The sequence below is a fragment of the Babylonia areolata genome, chromosome 12 (genome assembly GCF_041734735.1).
Source record: "Babylonia areolata isolate BAREFJ2019XMU chromosome 12, ASM4173473v1, whole genome shotgun sequence".
NCBI lineage: Eukaryota > Metazoa > Mollusca > Gastropoda > Neogastropoda > Buccinidae > Babylonia > Babylonia areolata.
The window spans coordinates 19,204,196-19,224,879 of record NC_134887.1 but is presented as its reverse complement, the minus strand read 5'-3'; the positions used below and the strand labels follow the sequence as shown (position 1 = coordinate 19,224,879).

At 39.6% G+C, this 20,684-nt stretch overlaps 1 protein-coding gene across 1 annotated transcript; it reads left to right on the top strand.

The window, feature by feature from the left end:
- Positions 1-1,786: 1,786 nt before the first annotated feature.
- LOC143288424 (uncharacterized) lies at positions 1,787-19,777 on the top strand. The gene is made up of 11 exons (XM_076596897.1): positions 1,787-2,115; positions 3,302-3,403; positions 3,848-4,009; positions 4,419-4,526; positions 5,451-5,594; positions 11,197-11,367; positions 12,361-12,615; positions 13,116-13,275; positions 14,449-14,565; positions 16,540-16,673; positions 17,398-19,777. The coding sequence occupies exons 1-11, from the start codon at positions 1,834-1,836 to the stop codon at positions 17,749-17,751; spliced, it is 1,989 nt and encodes a 662-aa protein (XP_076453012.1). The 5' UTR covers positions 1,787-1,833; the 3' UTR covers positions 17,752-19,777.
- The last annotated feature ends 907 nt before the right edge of the window (positions 19,778-20,684 follow it).

Below are 20,684 nucleotides of genomic sequence, written 5' to 3'. Positions count from 1 at the left end.
GAAGGAAAAGAATTTTTTTTTTAAATCCACACACTGTACAACAAACTGTAGCTTCGGGTCGAAGCCTTTTCTCCATCTGTCTGTCTCTCCCCAAACCCCCACTTCTCTCGATCTCTGTGGTGAATTACACCCATCTTCTGTCTGCTAACTATATCTTTCTTCATGCCCCCCTTCTCTGTCTCTCTATGGAATATACCCTTCCTCTCTCTCTCTCTCTGTCTGTTTTATATGACACTGTGTGTGTGTATGTTACGTGTGTGTGTGTTGAGTGTGCGTGTGTGTGCTCGTGGCTGAGAGACAGAGACAGAGAGGCAGAGAGAGTTTGTTGTCTTTCTGAGTGAGCTTGCTCGTAGTCTTCTACTCTCTCTCTGTCTCAATGTGTGCGTGTGTGCCGTGTGTGTGTGTGTGCCGGTGTGTGTGTGCGCGCGCGTGTGCAGTGTCACAGTGTGTGCGTGTGTGTACTCTGTCTTTTCTTCTGAACAATACCAGGTACAGGTACAGGTACAGGATTGGGGACTTTCCTATAAGCCTTCTGGCTTTTTAACGTCCCTTCACTATTGTCTTAATCAAGTGTTGCACATGCGCCAGGAAAAAGTTTCTTGTTCACTGATCAAAATCAAATGGTTTTATTAGAGATTTTTCATCATTGTCGATAAGATTTTTGAACTGGTTAATAGTGTTAGCTGTTTTTGTTGAGTTAGTCAGTGCATTCCAGCCTTTCACTGCTCTAAAACTAAAAGACGATTTACGAACATTTGTTCTACAATATTTTATGTAAAGATTAGTATCTGAGTTTCTGGTAACTTGGGATTTGCTAGTAGAGAAAAAGGTGCTATGATCAATGTCGACCATTCCGTTCATTATCTTAAAAACTAGTATCATGTCTCCTCTGTATCTTCTATATTTTTGGGAGTGCAAATTCAACTGTCTCAAACGACTTTGATAGTCAAGATCTCTAAGTTCTGGAATTATTTTAGTTGCTCTCCTTTGTACTTGTTCAATTGCTTTGGACTGTCTTATTAATCTGGGATACCAAATTGTATTGCCATATTCTAGGATAGGCCTAACAATTGTTTTATAAAGGTTGACAAAGATATCCTTATCCAAGAATGTAAATGTTCTCTTGATAATACCCAGTACTTTGTTGGCTTTATTTATCACTGCTTGGATATGTGTATCAAAAGAGAAGTTTTTATCAAATATTACTCCCAAGTCTTTTTCTTCATTACATTCCGAAATAACCATAAAATTCATGTTATCAATTTTCATTTTATATTCATTTTTAGGGTTATTTTTTCCTAGGTGTAGCACTTTACATTTTGTTGCATTAAAATATAGATTCCACTTGTTAGACCAGTCATATAGGTTGTCTAAGTCATTTTGCAATTTTAAAGAATTCTTAGCTATATCATAAAGTTTAGTGTCATCAGCAAATATCCTGCAACAACTACTAACACAATCTGGAAGGTCATTTATAAAAATGGTGAATAAAATAGGTCCAAGAATGCTACCCTGGGGTATTCCACTCAATACTTGTGCATTTGGTGAAAGACTATTTCCAACTCTTACCCTCTAGTAAGAGTACCGCCCATTTACCTTAAACCACAATGGCCTTTTGAATTAATTCAGTACTGATTGTCTGATGTCCGAAAAGAAAAAGAAAGAAAGAAAAAAAAGTTAGATTCCGACGTCTCCTCGGCCTTTTCGTCATGAACGATTATTGTTTGTTTCCGACACCGTGTGCCTGTGCTTTCAATCACGTGAATAGACGGGGAGATGCGATAGTTTCCGAGATTTTGCTCCTTACCGATTGAACTTTATTTTTGGCAGATTATGGAATTTATGCCGCAAGATCCCAAAATCATGGATTCAGATGAATATTTCAAATCAAAGTTCATGGAATATGTTAATTCCAAGGCAAACAAAGTCAGCAACAGCTTCACAATAACAAGTGAAAAGCGCGCACGAGTCATCCGCTGTTTGAAAAATCCGCAATCGGAGGTATCCAGCAAATTTCGATTTTGGGTTCGTCAGAAAAAATTCAGACTCATTCAATCTGAAGATGCCGAAGGTGATATTGTTGGCATTCCAGCAGACGAGAAAGACGGCGATGATGTGAGTTAAATGTAGATAATACTGTTACGAACGAATCTTACACGATAGGATCGAGCAGTTTTAATGTCACGTTTTTTATGCTGTGGGAAGTGTTGGTCGCCATCTTTAATTTTGCAGTATTCTTAAATGGCTGTTGACATTGAATTTGTTCGGACCGTCTGTGAAATCGAAAGAAGGTTGTAGAGAAAGTAGAAGTGCTGATTTTATGTGTTGAATAACCCAGTTTAACCAATGTGTTACATTTGGTAATCATTGTGATTCGGGGTTCGGCACGACACACTTAAACGACTGAGGTCAGAAGACGCCCCAAGGCAAAACAACCTCCCTTCTGATGGCAAACCCACTTGCATTAGCCAAGTCTGACTGTAGATTCTAAAAAAGGAAAATACCCAACAGTGATATTCTTTATGAGTACATCATGACATGAGAGACGAGTGTACACTTTATACTTTGCACTGAATGATACAGGGCTTTTTGCATCTTTTACTTCGGTTATTTCAAAATCAAACATCTTATAAATATAAGTTACTATAACTTAGATTTTATTTTCTTGATATAATAATAGTTGAATAAAAAATAACAATGCAAAATTTGTTTTGAAGCAGGACCAGTTGAAAGTGATTTTCAGTATGTGATGAAGAGGGTAGGTTACCCACAGACACAAAATGACGAATGGCAAAAGCACCAGAAAAGTGTAAATCTGAGGTCACATCCCGGTTAAGAGTGGAGACTTTTCCAAGTTAACAGATGTGTAGACCTGCTAGTGTCCAAAACTCCTGTTTGTGTATACCATTTTAGATATGTATATGTGTGTGTGTGTGTGTGTGTGTGGATACAGAAGATCAAATGCTGATGTTAAAGATCCTGTAATCCATGTTTTTTGTTTGTTTCTATTTGTGGTCATCATTCATCTGGTTATTGAAACAGGAAAATACCCAGCATGAACACCCCCCAAAAATAGAGTATGACTGTCTACATCAGTAGATGGTAGGGTAAAAAAAAACAACCCTGTCATACACGGAAAAGCCCATTAACTATCGTACTGTTCACAGTGAGAGATGCAGCCTACAAATGCCTACAAATGTATATATATATATATATATATATATATATATATATATATATATATATATCTGTTGACTTAGGACATCAGAAAAATCTGAATGAACATTGCTTTCATTTTCAGAGCTTGTATAAGCGCGCTGCTTGCATTGAAGAATTCTGGGATCTGATCAACACTGCTCATGTGGAGAATGGACACATTGGACTGTCACAGACATATGCTGCTGTAAGTGGTGTGGGTGGGAGTTCTGAACTGACAGTAGCCCTGCTGATACTTTGTTAATAGCACCAATATTGGTTTGATACATTTTAATCATCCTTTGGAACGGCAAAATGATATAAAAATTTAACACTGTCATCTGATCATATCACACCACAAGCTGTTTAAGTGGTTTAACTGCAAGTGTTTAGTAGTAATGAAGGCTTCCTAATATTAGTAAATAGTTCCTATTACACTGATGATAATTTTGCAGAGATATTGCTGTGCAAAAACAAAAAAACAAAAAAAAAAGTTGTGAATGGAAAACAATAAGCACATAATGACATATCTTTATAAAAAAAATAAAATAAATCAAATTAAAAAACAACAACACCCAGTTGAGATTGGAAAAACATTAAACTTACAGAGATCAGTGTTGTTGTCATGCATGTATACATTTACTGTCCACAGATTCGTCGTGTGTATGCTCTGCTGCCACGGTGTGTGGTGGCCAAGTTTATCCAACTATGTCCCATCTGTCGACGCACTGCACGTCAGTCCTACACCCCCCGATCCAAGGAGCCCCCATCCGTTCTCCCTTCACACAGGCTGGTGGATGGGGGAAGCATTATCGTGAGTGGGGTGGTTTGCTAGTTGTGGACAGCTGAGCAATGGAAAAGGGTGGTGGATTAGAAATGTATGCAAGGGATTTGGATGGAGGTGAGTCAGAGTTTGGGGAGGGGGGAGGTGGGGAGGGGGGGGGGGGGTTGTGGTGTGTGAGTGCATGACTTGTGTGCTTTATTATGCAGTAGTGTGGGTTTTTGTCTCACTTCATTTTTGGAGAGATTTTCAAAAGAGTGTAATATATGAATGCATCCACTCAAGACCTGACTAAGCTGTTGGGTTATGCTGCTGTCAGGCACCTGCCCAGCAGATGTGGTGTAGCATATATGGATTTGTCAGAACTCAGTGACGTCTCCTTGAGAAAGTGAAACTGAAACAGTTGTGAATAATGAAAAACCTGTATGATTGTTGTGTACAGAAATCGGAGCTGAACCAAACCATCACCGTGGTAACCTCATCAACGGGACAGCTTGAAGCTTTGGGGGGAACAGAGATCATCACTGATGGCACACTGCCCGCTTCAGCAGTAAGTCCGCTTCCTGGACTGGGTTATTCTTTGACGATGACAGTGCATACAGAAATCCCCCTTAACCCGCAGATGATGACAATGCATACAGAAATCCCCCGTAACCCACAGATGATGACAATGCATACAGAAATCCCCCTTAACCCGCAGACGATGATAATGTATACAGAAATCCCCCTTAACCACCTCACTGATTTATGACTTCATTTATCGAAGATTTTTCTTTGATGCATATTGTATATGCACACTTGACAGGACTGTATTAGATATTCTGTTCTTGAATTTAGAAAAGTTAAAAGATATTTACAATATGCTTACTAGCTCTCTGTCTGAGACACCTATCCCTCTGTGTCTCTGTTGTCCAATCAATTACTCTTTCCCATGTCTCTCTCCTCTGTCTTTTCCCTTCTTACCCCCCTCTCTCCCACTCCCTCTCTCCCCTCTCTTCCTGCCTGTCTTCTCATCACCACTCGCTCTCTTGCTCTCTCTTTCTCTACCCTTCCCTCTCCATCAACTCTCTTTATCAACACCTCAATAATGCTTGACACAGTGGACTGATAGCTGGAAGGCAGAGAGTCAGAATTCCATGATCCGCAGTGCATAAAAGAGGGTTATTGAAATTTGAATCAAACCCTTGACCTGTACCTTTCAACAAAGAGCATGCATTGAAATAAAAACAACAACAAAAAATACACTAAAAGTTAAGAAAATTGAACATTAATGCTGGGATATCTGCCAATTTTTTCATCAGAGGGGTTTGTGTTTGGTATTTAAAATTCTTTTAGTCAGGTCTGGAAATGAAGCATGGAGTTCTGTTTGGTCACATCAGTGCAGGAACCCTGGTATAACCATAAGGATTGTTCAGACGGAGCACACAGCGTCACCGTCACCGTAGCGACGCACTGTTTATGTCTGTGTGTTCAGATCAGCAGCATCATCGCCCAGGAAGGTCTGTCGGGGTCGGAGGTCATCCACGAAATCACGCTGAACCAGACAGACGATGGACAGACAGTGGCCTTGGTGTCGGAGGCACCTGCACAGAGCCAAGGAGAGGAGCAGGCGCCGCAGGTAATTTTCTGAATCGGAATCTTCTTCTTTGTTCGTAGGCTGCAACTCCCACGTTCACTCATATGTAAATGAGTGGGCTTTAACGTGTATGACCGTTTTTACCCCGCCATATAGGCAGCCATACTCCATTTCCTGGGGGGGTGCATGCTGGGTATGTTCTTGTTTCCATGACCCACTGAACGCTGACATGGATTACAGGATCTTTAACGTGTGTATTTGATCCTCTGCGTGTGTATACACACGAAGGGGGTTCAGGCACGAGCAGATCTGCACATACGTTGACCTGGGAGATCGGAAAAATCTCCACCCTTTACCTTCCAGGCACCGTTACCGAGATTCACACCCAGGACCCTCAGATTAAAATTCCGACACTTTAACCACTCAGCTATTACACCCATCCTGAATCTGAATCAACTTGGTGGTAGGAGAAATTAAATGTGGTGAAGTCTGATTCAAATACATCACAGATTACAAGCAGAATAATGAAATTTGGCACTCCCCATGTGAGTGTGTCCATATATATATATATATATATATATATATATATATGTGTGTGTGTGTGTGTGTGTCCTACTTATTTTATTTTACAATTTTGCTATTTTTTTTTATTTTATTTTATTATTCATTTGACTTTATTTCAATTATTTGTTCATCTATAATGCAAATTTCATCCCTCTCCATTTCTTCTTAGATTCCTCTCATTTTGTAATGTACCCCTTTTTTACCTGTATCTCACCTTATTTATGCCTCTAATAGTTATGGTTATTATCATTATTTCATTTAGAGTTTATTCCTTAAATTGTTTTATTTTGTTATATATTTTTATCATATTAATTATTTATTTATTTTGTTCAGGATTTTATTTGTTTATAATTGTATCCATTACTTGTTATCTTTTAGTTCTTTCTATATCTATTTCTTTATTTTGCAACTACATTTACTTCAGTTATTTATTCAGTTAGGTTTTAAAGGACTTATGATTTTACAGCAGGAAAAAATAGCCTGATACTAATAGACAATCACGATTCTGGGGGAAAGTGGGCAGGACTCTGTGCGAAGTCTGGCAGCGGTGAATCTGCATCACAGCTTGAACGTCATGGCGTGCTTGCATCATAATAGCTGTGCCAGACTAGTTTTACGTGACCCAGGTTACATGAAAATAAATCGATCCCTTGAGGAAGGAACGAAAGTGTTCAGAAAATTTGGAATACATGATAGATGTATGTGTTTGTTTTTCTTTTCTCTCTCTCTCTTTCTCTAAAGATGAGATCCATTTTTTGTTAACGCATCCTGCCCTTTTTTACCTTAGATCAAAATTAATTGAACCTAAGTATTATAATAATCCTTGCAGTTTTAGATTAAATGTGTTGTCATCCAGAAGTGAGTCTTCTCTAGATGGATTCATTATTTATATTTACAAATCCTTGAAAAGACTGAATATTAATTATTATGACATCGTAATCTTTTCTGCTGCTGATGTATATGTTTATGATATGATTGTGGTATCAGTTATAATTCCTTTATTTGTACTTATATCACACACCTTCACTAAGGGGCTTGGCCTTTATTTGGATAAAACTGTTCGTTCATTCGTTTTCTCTGTCTGTCTGCCTGTCTCAGTCTCTCTCTCTCTCTCTCTCTCTCTATATATATATACATGATATTAATAAACCTTTCTCGTTTTTACTGTGGAATGTTAATGGTTTGTATTCTAAACTTGCTGATTCTGATTTCGTTGCGTTTATTTTTAAGTTTGATTTTGTGTGTTTAGTTGAAACTTTCATGGAAGATTTTCGCTCTAACATGTTCTCTGGTTACACTTCATTTTGTAAACCAGCAGTTAAGTTATCAAAACAAGGGAGACGATCCGGAGGTATGGTGTGTTTGATAAGGAATGAATTGTGTCCGTTTGTTAAAACTGTTGATGTGAATCACTCTAATTTTTGCGTCTTTTTAATTGATAAGATATTATTTGGTCTTGATAAAGATATTCTGTATTTTTGTTCGTACATTCCTCCTGAAAGCTCCCCTTTTTATACGTACTTTGATATTGATAATGGAATGAATATGCTGGAAGATTGCTTGACTGATTGTTTATTATTATATGATGCTTATATTATCCTAAATGGTGATTTAAATAGTAGAACCTCTAATATATGTCAATATTTCTCTGATTTCTACAAGCAGCATGAAAGTCATTCTGTCAGTAAGTCACGACATTCACAAGATAATCTCTTGAACAATTATGGTAAGTTGTTGTTGAATTTGTGCACTGCATTAGATTTATGTATTTTAAATGGAGTATGTGAGGGCGACCTCCAAGGTTGCTATACATACATTTCGGATGCTGGATGCAGTGTCAACGATTATTTTATATTTTCAAAAGATCTCTTTCATATTGTGTTTGATTTATGTGAACTAATTGTATCAGAACGTATTGACTCTGACCACCTACCTGTAACACTTCACGTTGTTTTCCCTAGAGGTAAGAATTTTGATGCAGCTGAACAAAAACAGGACATTGTCATTGAAAAAATCATATGGAATGAAGAATATGCACAGCTGTTTCGTGATACTTTAAGTAATGAGCAGATTAGTACAAAAATTGACAATGCAATAAATTTGATAGATGTTGATGTGAATGATGCACTAACATTGTTGAATGAATGTATGAAGGAAAGTGCGGAGTGTATGAAAAGACGTGTGCGTGTCAATAACAACAAGGTACGTGATGACTGGTTTGACCATGAGTGTGCTGTGAGTAAAAGGGAGGTAAGAAGGTTATTACGGATTAGTCGACGGACATTAAAAGTGGAAGATAAAAATACATATGTAATTGCAAGACGAGAATATAAACATTTATTAAAGAGAAAAGAGAAGGACTTCAATAAATCTTTAATGGATAAGCTTGTAACATCTATACGTAGTCAAAAGGAATTCTGGAATAATATTAATAGAGTTTCGAAGAAAAGAAAACAACCTAGACATACTATTGATTGTGACGTTTGGTTTCAACATTTTCAGTCTTTGTTACAATCGAATGTTGATAACGAGCATAATGAAGTTGCCTATGATGATGATGCTATGATTGATGATGAAGCAGATCTTTACATGAACCGGCCAATTTCTAATGAAGAGGTACTACTGGCATTAAGAAAACTTAAAAATGGTAAGGCAGCTGGTCCTGATGGAATTGTTAGTGAACTGTATAAAAATTCTTCTGATCAAGTAGTCCTTTTTTTCGTAAAGCTGTTTAATAAACTGTTTGATAATGGTGTATACCCTAATTACTGGATAGAATCTATTATTTTGCCCATTTACAAGAAAGGTGATGTAAATAATCCCAATAATTATAGAGGTATTTCTTTAGGTGATATAAGTGGTAAATTGTATGGAATAATTATCAATAAAAGATTACAGGAATGGGTTGACGAAAATAATATCACTGGTGATCATCAAGCCGGATTTAAAAAAGGATATTCTACAGTAGACCACATGTTTACGTTGCTTTCACTTGTTCAGAAACAGTTCTCCTTTAATCGTAAATTGTATGTCGCTTTCATTGATTTTGAAAAAGCGTTTGACTCTATTAACCGAAATCTTTTATGGCCATTTTTATTAAGGAATGGTATCAGAGGTAAACTTTATAATTGTATTAAAAGTATGTATAATGTAGTAAGAGCTAGAGTTCGTTGTGGTGCCAAACTGACTGAATTTATCAACTGTACAGTAGGGGTTAGACAGGGTGATCCTTGTAGCCCAATTTTATTTTCTCTCTTCATAAACGAACTTGCAATTCAGGTAATTACGAATGGGAGACATGGAGCTGTATTTTCAGTTGATGCCTTTGAATTGTTTATACTTCTGTTAGCTGATGATGTTATTTTAATGTCAGAAACTGTTGTAGGTCTACAAACACAACTGAATTCTTTACACCGTGCGGCAGATTCACTTGAATTAAGAGTAAACATGACTAAAAGCAATATTATAGTATTTCGTAAGGGTGGTTATCTGAGTAGCAGGGAAAGGTGGTTGTATGGTGATGAGTTAATGCCAGTTGTTAATGTTTATAAATATTTGGGAATATTTTTCTCCACACGTTTGAGTTTTGTTGGTGCTTGTAAAGATTTAGCAAGTAGGGCTAAAAATGCTTTAATCTGTATTATGAAAAAGTTACATGTGTTCAATAATACCTCTTTTGATTTATTTATTAAGCTGTTTGATGCTCAGGTACAGCCAGTTGTGTTATACGGTTCGGAGTTGTGGGGCCTAGATAGAGCCGCTGTTCACTGTGAATCCGTTCATACTTTTGCTTTGAAGACATTTTTAGGTGTTGAAAGGCAAACTCCTAATGATTTAGTTTATGGAGAAACAAATCGGTACCCGATGTATTTAGTTGCTGCAGTTAAATGTATTCGTTATTGGTTAAGGTTATTAGAAATGGATGCCAACAGATTACCTCGTAAAGCTTATGATATGCTATTTGATTTAGATACTAGAGGCAAAGTAAATTGGGTAACAAAAATACGTCACTGTTTATTTGAGTATGGGTTTTGTTTTGTTTGGTTAAACCAAGGTGTTGGCAGCATTCAGTCATTTATCTGTGTTTTTCGGCAACGTTTGATCGATTGTAGATGGCAGAAATGGTCTGATCATATTCAAAATAGTGAAAGATTTGATTTTTATAGAAATTTCAGCAATGGCCCAGACTTGAAACCTTACCTGATGTTAAATATGGATAGACATTTGAAATATATAACAACAAGATTCAGACTAGGTATTTCTGAGCTAGCGGTTCATCATTATAGATACAGAATATGTAATGACACTGATCTGATTTGTCCATTATGCAAAGATTCGATAGAAAATGAAATGCACTTTGTCCTTTGTTGTCCAGCTTTGAGGAATATTCGAGAATCATTTATTAAGCCTAAATATTATAGACAACCAAATATGTTTAAATTGAACTTGTTAATGTCCTCAAAATCCTGTGAAATTGTTAGAAACCTTGCTTTGTATTTATATAAAGCTTTCAAAGTCCGAGAAACTATTACGTCATGAAAACACTGTTTTGTTGCTAGGCTAGTTTTTCATTTGAACTTATGTTATATCGAGTTTTTTATGTATGTTGTATTATGTGAAATTTTGTTTGTTTGTTTGTTTTTCTTTGTTTTTTATTGCTGTCTGTTCTATACCCCTTCATTAGGGGCCTTGGCCTATATGAATAAATCATCTTGAATCTCTATATATATATATAAATGAACAAAAAAACAACAACAGCTCAACACAAATGTCTGATAGCAAAGCAAGTCATATAAAAACATCCATTTTCCTTTGTTTAAACTTTGTGTTGTGTATGTTTGTTCGTTGAGGGTTAACCCCCCCCCTCCCCGAAAACAGTAGCACCAGCAGTTTGTTAGAGCGTTTGTTGTTGTTTGTTGTTCGTTTACTTTGACTCCAGTTCTCTCTCTTTTTTTTCTTCTTTTTTCTTTTTCTTTAACAGTGGTTTTGGTTGTTTCTTTTTTTCCAGGTGTTTGTTTTTGCGACAGATTCTGAAATTATGAAAATCAGGATAAATGAAAACAAGAACTGTTGCTTGCAGGCGATGGAGACACAGACGTCAGTGATCAGTGTGGCAGAGGATAACCAGTCTGGCGTCTCCCAGATGTCGCCAGTGGTCATCTTCAACTGCCACATTTGTAACAAGCAGTTTGAAAAGAAGCTGACGTACCAGAGGCACCTGCGAACGCACAGCGAACACAACCCCACCATGGTGGGTATTTGTGTACCCTGTTGTGTACTTGTGTACCCTGATGGATATTTGTGTGGGTACTTGTGTACCTTGGTGGGTACTTGTGCACCCTGATGGGTACTTGTGTACATTGGTGGTGTGGTGTTTGTGTGGGTACTTGTGTACCTTGGTGGGTACTTCTGTAGCTTGGAAGGTACCTGTGTACCCAGGTGGGTACTTGTGTACCCTGGTGGTGTGGTGTGCTTGTAGTAGTGGTATAGTGATATTTGTCTGTCATTTGAATCTTGGCAGTGTTGCTCAGGCTTTGTGCTTTATGAAATTGTCCTTTGTCATGTCATTCCTTATTATTGTTATTAATATTATCACCGTTATAACGTTTAATTCTTTTCTGTTGGCTAGCATATGTGAACAAAGTGAGTCAGTGTAATTTTTCTTTTTCTGTATTCTTTCTTTTTCTTTATTGGTGCACATAAATAAAGACGTTTCCTTATTGGCTCACAAACATAAACAAAGACATTACCTTAATGATAATAATAATGGATACTTGTTGATCGCTTTCCTCCCTTAAAGGGAGCTCAAAGTGCTTTACAATAAACATTAAACACACACACACACACACACACACACACACACACACACACACACGCGCACACACACACACACACACACACACACACACACACACACACACTCACTCACTCACACACACACGCACCCACACACGCACACACACACATATGCTCACTCACACACACACACACACACACACACACACACACACACACACACACACACACACACACACACACATTAAACACACACACACACACATCAAACACACACACGCACACATCAGACACAAACACACACACTCACTCTTACACACACACACTAAACACACACTAAACACACATACACACTAAACACACACACACACGCACACTAAACACACACACACACACACACACACACTAAACACACACACACTAAACACACACATCTTTGTCCTGGCAGCCAGTGGTGATGAATGCGGGCCCGGCGGTCAAGAAGATCAAGCTGGAGCGGAAAGGGCGGGTGGCATCGAGCAGCCAGCGGCAGGCGGTGATTCTGGATGTGGACATGAGTGTGGACTGCACGCAGGGGGTCATGCTGGCCGTCACGCGGCCCGATGTCGACATCCAGGCCATCACCTGTGTCAGCGGGGCCGTCAACATCGAGCACACCTGTAACAACGCGCTGCGTGTGCTGAAGACGTGCAGCCGTGAGGATGTGAGGGTGTAGGGTCTTGGTTTTTTTTTTGGTGTTTTTTTTTTTTTTTTGTGTGTGTGTGTGTGTGTGTGAGTTCTGTGATTGTCTCTCCACATATACATATATGCAAAACACACAAGTTAATGTGCATGCAAAACATTCAAGAAATGAGGCTTTTTTGTGTGTGAAATAAAAAAAAAAGAAAACACAGTGATTCGTGAAATTTTTTGTGAGATATTTTTGTGTGAAGTGCTATGTTTTTTTTGGCTCATTGTAGCTCATGGCACATGTATATCATGTCATATTTTAATGCCTTTATTTTCATGGTTTCTGCAACAACAACAAAAAAAAAAATGTTGCCAGTTCTGGCCTTAAGAAGGAAAATAACAACAGCAACAAACCGAAACATATAATACTCTAGGCGCTGATCGCATGAGAAGGAAAATAACAGCAGCAATAAAGTGGAACACTAACCTGGGCGTTGTTCATGTGAGACACTGAGAGGATGTGGTTTCCCTCAGATTCCAGTGTTTCGGGGAGCGGAGAAGCCATTAGTTGGTGACAGTCTTCACTCAGATGACAACCTGCCTGGGGCAGCCTGGGAAACACCTGCCGACGCCCGACAGATAGAAGCGGAGCATGCCGTGTCGGCCCTCATTCGTTTTGTTAATGAGTACCCAGGTAATTGTGCCTTCATTGTTCGTTTTGTTAACGAGTACCCAGGTAATTGTGCCCTTGTTTGTTTTGTTAATGAGTTGATTGGTGATGTGTAGTGTGTGATAGTGACACCACTGGTGGTGACATTGATTGGTGTTGTGAGGTGTGTGATAGTGACATCACTGATGGTGATATTGATTGGTGGTGTGTGGTTTGTGATAGTGACATCACTGATGGTGACATTGATTGGTGTTGTGTGGTGTGTGATAGTGACATCACTGATGCTGATATCGATTGGTGGTGTGTGGTGTGTGATAGTGACACCACTGATGCTGATATCGATTGGTGGTGTGTGGTGTGTGATAGTGACATCACTGATGCTGATATCGATTGGTGGTGTGTGGTGTGTGATAGTGACACCACTGATGCTGATATCGATTGGTGGTGTGTGGTGTGTGATAGTGACATCACTGATGGTGACATTGATTGGTGGTGTGTGGTGTGTGATAGTGACACCACTGATGGTGACATTGATTGGTGGTGTGTGGTGTGTGATAGTGACATCACTGATGCTGACATTGATTGGTGGTGTGTGATAGTGACATCACTGATGCTGATATCGGTTGGTGGTGTGTGGTGTGTGATAGTGACATCACTGATGCTGACATTGATTGGTGGTGTGTGGTGTGTGATAGTGACATCACTGATGCTGATATCGGTTGGTGGTGTGTGGTGTGTGATAGTGACATCACTGATGGTGACATTGATTGGTGGTGTGTGGTGTGTGATAGTGACATCACTGATGCTGACATTGATTGGTGGTGTGTGGTGTGTGATAGTGACATCACTGATGCTGATATCGATTGGTGGTGTGTGGTGTGTGATAGTGACATCACTGATGCTGATATCAATTGGTGTTTTGTGGTGTGTGATAGTGACATCACTGATGCTGATATCAATTGGTGGTGTGTGGTGTGATAGTGACATCACTGATGCTGATATCAATTGGTGTTGTGAGGTGTGATAGTGACATCACTGATGCTGATATCAATTGGTGGTTTGTGGTGTGTGATAGTGACATCACTGATGCTGATATCAATTGGTGTTTTGTGGTGTGTGATAGTGACATCACTGATGCTGATATCAATTGGTGTTGTGAGGTGTGTGATAGTGACGCCGTTGATTGGTGTTTGCCAGGTCAGATAACTCTGATATGTCTGGGTCCGCTGACCAACCTGGCATTGGCGTTACGACTGGACCCCCAGGTGGCACGCAAGCTGAAGGACATCCTGATTCTAGGCGGCAACATTGAAGGTGGTGGTGAACCTTCTTTGTGTGTGTGTGTGTGTGTGACAGAGGCAGGTTAGGGAGGAGAGGGTGAGTCAGTGTTACTGCTTGTGTTGCTTACAGTTATGATTTGTCCATTCTAACCATGCATGCTGTTGGAGATTTCCTCTTCCTCTCTCAGTTCAATTAGATTTGTTTGCTTTTTGTTGTTGTTCAAAAAGCTGAAGAATACAGACATTAACTTACGAACGATGGAACGCTATAGCGTTCCTGACGTAAGGTAGCGTTCCGGATGATGGAACTCTATAGCAGTTTCGACAGTTAAAAATTTGTCCACACTTTCCTCATGGGGTAGCATAAGAATCGCAACTACACCGGGCATTGCGAACGTGTCAAGGGTTGGATGGAGAGTTTCTTTGTAAGGTTTCCGTGGCTATACACTCGCTGGCCAGCCCTTGACCTTGGTACCCACATGACAAGCTAATCTGCATACATATCAAAAATGGCATCGCAGGTGATAGAAGTGGAGATTTTTTGAGCAAACTAGATCACGACAGTGGCTTTTACTGCTGCTGAAGTGATTGAAATGCTTCAAACTGAAGGTTTCGGTGAGGATGATGAAGACGTTGAATAAAGTATCTGCAGTGGAGAAAGATACCAGTAAAAAGGTACTGACAGTGACTGTGCTTCTGAGGGCTGTGAAGAGAGGGAGGGGGGTGGGCATACACACGACGTTAGAAGAGGGGTCAGTGGGTCAAGTGCAGGGAGTGCTCTTTGATATTATAAATTGAAGTCAGTGGGTCAAGTGCAGGGTGTGCTCTTTGATATTATAAATTGAAGTCAGTGGGTCAAGTGCAGGGAGTTTCAGTTACTTTGTGTTTTGTATTTTTTGTGATTTTTTTCCTAACCCTAACAAATGGGTTGTCTGCAGCGGAAAGGAAGCGAGAAAACTATTCATTCGGAGTGAGTTAAGTTGCAGACAATGATTATGATGACTAGGTATTGTAATAGTGACAAGCACTTCATTTATCTTTTTATCTCTCATAGTGCTCTTTGATATTATAAATTGAAGTCTGTTTTCTAATGTTGCTCTTTGTGTGTTTGTTTATTGTTGGGTTTTTTTCCTTCCCCAACCCCCTCTCTAATCGTCTAATATCACTCTTAGTTAAAAGATGGACAACAAGTTATTGTTCACACACACAGCATATACACTCAGGCTACTTTTCCCATATCTTGTGCATTATAGAAAGGTGGCAGAATGGTTAAGACCAAGGTCCTTTGTATTTGGTGCACTGAAAAAGAACACTGTAAGTGTTGCCCTCTGGAAAAAAAATAGAAGAAATCCACTTCATAGGTTCACAAATATATAATTATATGCATGCACTAAGGGCCTGACAAGTGTGTTGGGTCATGCTGCTGTCAGGCATCTGCCCAGCTGATTTGGTGTTGTGTATGGTGTGTGGTTCGTCCATCGGGATCGACGAGGACCATCTAGTCATCCTGGGGGTGGGTGGGTTGGGCTCTGTGGGTGCACAGATGACTGGTAAGGCCAGTCCACGCCCAGAAGGTTCTGACACAGTGTGGACAGGGGATGGTGGCGGCTGTCAGGGACTTGCTGGCACTGCTTTTCCTGGCCTGTCTGCGGTGCTCTGCTGCGGCGATTCTGTTGGCCTCACAGGATTTGGCGCCTTTGTGGACAGCTGAACGCCACTTCGGTCTGTCCATTGCATTCAGCTCCCATGTGTCGTGGCTGATGTTGAAGGCCTTCTTTGTTGTGTATATGGACTTATCTGAATGCAGTGATACCTCCTTGAGAAACGAAAACTGAAAACTGCATTACTCCACACCCCCCCCCCCACCCCCCTGCCTCCCTCCCCCCCAGTCTCCGTTTCCAACTTCCAACCCATCCCCCTCACCCCTCCTTTTTCTTTTTCCTTCCTGTCTGATATCACTGTTCGTGAGAAACAGTTGAACAGCAACAGCAGCTTGTGGTGTGTCCAGGTCGCGGCAGTGCCACTCTGTCGGCAGAGCAGAACTTTTTCCACGACCCTGAGGCAGCGTACATCGTTCTGAAGGAGATGACCAACATCACCGTGCTGCCTTACGAAGTGTGCCAGCGTCATCCTCTGTCTGGGGTCAGTCACCGCTGTCGTTTGTTTTGATGTTGGATAAATGTTTGATTTTAAATGATTATTATTAGTTGGGTTTTTTTTTGTGTGTCTGTGTGTGTGTCATGTTTTTTTTGGTTTTTTTTATATGTGTGTATGTGTTGTAGTTTTTTGTGTGTTTTTTTTAAGTGTGTGCGGGGGAAATGTAAAGAGCTTTGAGGAGTATTTATGGAATAGTGTGTAATACAGATGTACATTTTTATCATTATTTTTATTTTTTTTATTTTCTCTGTTATTTTCTTCTTTTTGTGTTTTGGAATAGAAATACCCTTGCATGTTATTGTCACTGAAGTGTATTGCAATTACTTATTTGTTAATGGTGCAGTTCTTCCACAGTGGTTGGTGTGTGTGTGGGAGGGGGTGGGGTGGGGGGGGGGGGTTGTCACAAATTTTAAAATAGGTGCCTGTGAAAATTCAGAGATGACTTTTTTTCCTTTCTTTACCTGATAGCCATTCACACTTGTTCAGTACTTACCCACAGAAAAGACACAGGGAAAAAAAACAAACCCAACTGCAGACAGTAATAAAGCAGTAGGAGATAGGAAAACTGCAAATGCCTCTTGAAAATTGACACCAAAACTGGTCAGTCAGAAAAGTACACTGAGGGTTCATAAAAAACATGTTCAGATTGTGTGTCAGGGAGGAACCAGGAATGTAAATTTTAAAAAAAATTCAACGTTTCACGTTGCAGGAATTTTTCTATGGCTACCTCCACCTGGGCACAGTGAAGTCAGAGTTTCTGCGGAATTCCAGCGACGAGGCATGGCTGCAGCAGAACCACAAGTCGGGGTATGTCGCTCGCAGCGCCTACGCCATCGCAGTGGCCCTGGACGGCAGCGTGGCACTAGAGGCGGAGTCAGCGTATGCCACTGTGGAGCTGGGCGGCAAGATGTCTCACGGCATGATGATTGTCGACTGGAACCGCTCGCTGGGGCTGGAGGCCAACGTGCGCATCGTGAAATCGCTGGACGTGGGCAAAGTTCAGAGCTTTCTGGGGACCATGGTGCAGGACGAGCTGATTGCTGAGGTGTACACAGCGTGCTGAGTGTGGTGATGCTGGCTTGTGTGTGGGTCTTGTGTTAACTGTCACTCTATTTGATTCAGGATTTGGACCATTCATAGCACACCTGGGGTGTCTTTCAGAGACTTGCCCTAAAACAAAGAGAGTGGCGGTTCTTTGTTGCTGCCATACACGGCAGAGGGCATAAAGGGCAGTAAGTAAGTATTCACGGGTTTAACTGTGATTCACAAACTGAACAAGTGACTCTTGTCACACTATATGCATACGAGTATATATGAAGTCCTTTTTCTTGGTGGTGGTCTGGGTGCTAGTCTTTCGGGTGAGATGAGAAAATGAAGGCCTGTGTGCTGCTGTATACTTCTGATACATATAAAGAACCCATTGGCAGCAAGAGTAATTCCTGGGTAAATTTTGTAGAAAATCCATTGAGGTAGGTAAATAAAGATGCACGTAGAAAAGAAAAAGGGTGGTGCTTCACTGTAGCGTCGCACTTTCCTCAGGAAAGCAGTCTGAATTTGACGATGAGAAATCTGTTTTTATTGAAGAGTGATAAGAAAAAATAAAACTCTTCTGTCTGTGTAGTTCCCTGCGAAAATATGGTTGTGATTATAGTAAATGAACACAGTACAAGCTTTGTTGATCATTGTCAGATCAAAATTCTAATGCTTAACTTTGAAGTTGGATGAAGTGTTGCCTTACATCAGCATACTGCCAGAGTATGCATGGAAAACATTTTACAGAGCGAGCATCTGCAAACAGCACTGTTAACTGTTCACATGGTTGATGTTTGAATTCATCAGAGTTGTTGTGGAAATCTATAAGAGGACGAGTATGCAGGGGTGTTTGTCGGCATGGGACATAGGGAAAGGGTTGAGAATGTCTGATAAATGTATTGCTGAAGAGGGTAATTGTTCTGTTATTTTTTGATTGGCGATGTCATTGTCTGAATCATTTCTTTGTTAGCACAGACATTGTGTGTACCCCCAAATATGGAGTATGGCTGCCTACATGGCTGGGTAAAAACGGTCATGCATGTAAAAGCCCACTTGTGTACATTCGAGTGAAAGTGGGAGTTGCAGCCAATGAATGAAGAAGAAGAAAAAGACATTGTGTGTGACAAACTATGGTGACAAGGTGATCCTCCACAAATTGCCAGTTCAATCAGAACAAAGCAAGCATTGTAGCGCAGACAATTCCAAGGCAATTTCAGCCAGTGTCTTAGGGTTTGAGTAACCAGGACATTATGTCCTCTGTGCATTTACTGGACAGGGAAAGCATCTGCTTTGTTTAGCTGCTTGTTTCTGAATCACTTTTTGACAAAAATGGCAAGGACAAGTGGAGAAAAACAAGGACAGAGCGAGAAAACATCCAGAAATCATCCATTTCTGCATTCCTCATTTTTAAGACTTCATATTACCATTCTTCCTTTTCAACAATTTATTTTCATTTACATCCAGTATCCAGTGAAGTGAGTTTGAAGGACAGTGTGGGTTTTTAAAATTTATTATCAGTTATAATGTTCTGATATTTAGTGATATTACATTGTTCGTTTATATCAGTTAACAACTTTACACTTGACCTAGGAAAATGTGTTGACTAAATTAAAAAAAGGCAAAAGACTTCATTATCCAATTCATCTTGGTGTGGAGGAACAAAAAAAAAAAAAAAAAAAAAGTCCTATTTGGGTTTGGTCAGGACATTTATCCTTTCATTGTCCCGACGGATGTCAAATGCTGTGCAATACGGTACATAAAACTCAAGCAAGTATTTTCCACATGGTCCAAAGTTTTTGTGACCCCCCCCGCCAGCCCCCCTCTCCCAAAACCCTTACAAATGGGTCACCTGTGAGGAAAAGAAAAGAAGAAAACTTGTCGTTCAGATTTAAAACCGAGCAAGAACTGTGTTCGAACTGGACATTGTCAGTGTGGCAAAGGGAGATACATGATTCAGTCTGTGTGTTGTCTGAGAAAGACTGTGCAACTGTTTATGTTTGTTATGCGAGTTCTGAGTGGGAGAATATTTTGACTGAATAAAGAATACACATGTTCAGTGATGAGATCAATTGTGGTGGGTTTTTTTTGTTTGTGTTTTCAAACCGCATGAAACTGAAATTTTCAGGAAGAATTTCATAAATGCAAGTATGACATCCATTTTGTATTTGTAATGTATATGTACCGGTATATATCAGTAATGACTATAACAATCACAGATATATATATATGTAATTGGTGTTGACTATATTAGTATAATGTGTGTGTGTATCTATATATTCATATTTATTTCATATATGATTATAAAAATCTCCTGCACACAACATCCAAATCTCCCTGCCATGCCAAAAAACAGCACCTTAGAGTCTTCAGCATTCTCATTTATTAATACCATTTCACAAACAAGATATACACTAATTTCCTTTCACATGCATATGCAAATCATAAACCAGACAAGACTTTACATTCAACAAGTGTTTTTCATATCACCGTTTTGGAAGACACTTTGTGCATGAACCACAAGTTGTGTATAAAAATTCTGTCTGGACAACAGAATCGGAGCACGCAGAAATATACATATAATTGGACTGGAAAAAGAGCAATAATGCATTTTTGATTTGTCACACCAAAACTGGCCAATTCTGGGACCTTGTTTTATTGTTAACATAAACATCACTACTTTTTTCACTCGGTCTGTGATGCACTTACCATTTTTTATTTTGTCTGCAGAACACTGTCACCTTGTGTGACATTTCTTCATCTTACATAACAAGAAATACCACACATGTTCCTCAAAACACAATGTTTTCCTCTTCATATGACAGAATTTCAGCTTGATCTCTCTCTCTCTCTCTGAAAACAACAGTCAGACAGAGAAACAGAAACTGTCACTGTGTAGTGACTGGAAAAAGGGCCAGTTTATAGTCAACTGAAATAATATCAATTCATATGTATCCAAAACAGGAA

What these genes read in the sequence shown, in the direction of transcription:
- LOC143288424 (XM_076596897.1), top strand. Translation starts at nt 1,834, where the DNA reads ATGGAATTTATGCCGCAAGATCCCAAAATCATGGATTCAGATGAATAT. An exon ending in TGGATGGGGGAAGCATTATC is followed by an intron (nt 4,010 to 4,418) that starts GTGAGTGGGGTG and finishes TGTTGTGTACAG; the next exon opens with AAATCGGAGCTGAACCAAAC. An exon ending in GCACACTGCCCGCTTCAGCA is followed by an intron (nt 4,527 to 5,450) that starts GTAAGTCCGCTT and finishes CTGTGTGTTCAG; the next exon opens with ATCAGCAGCATCATCGCCCA.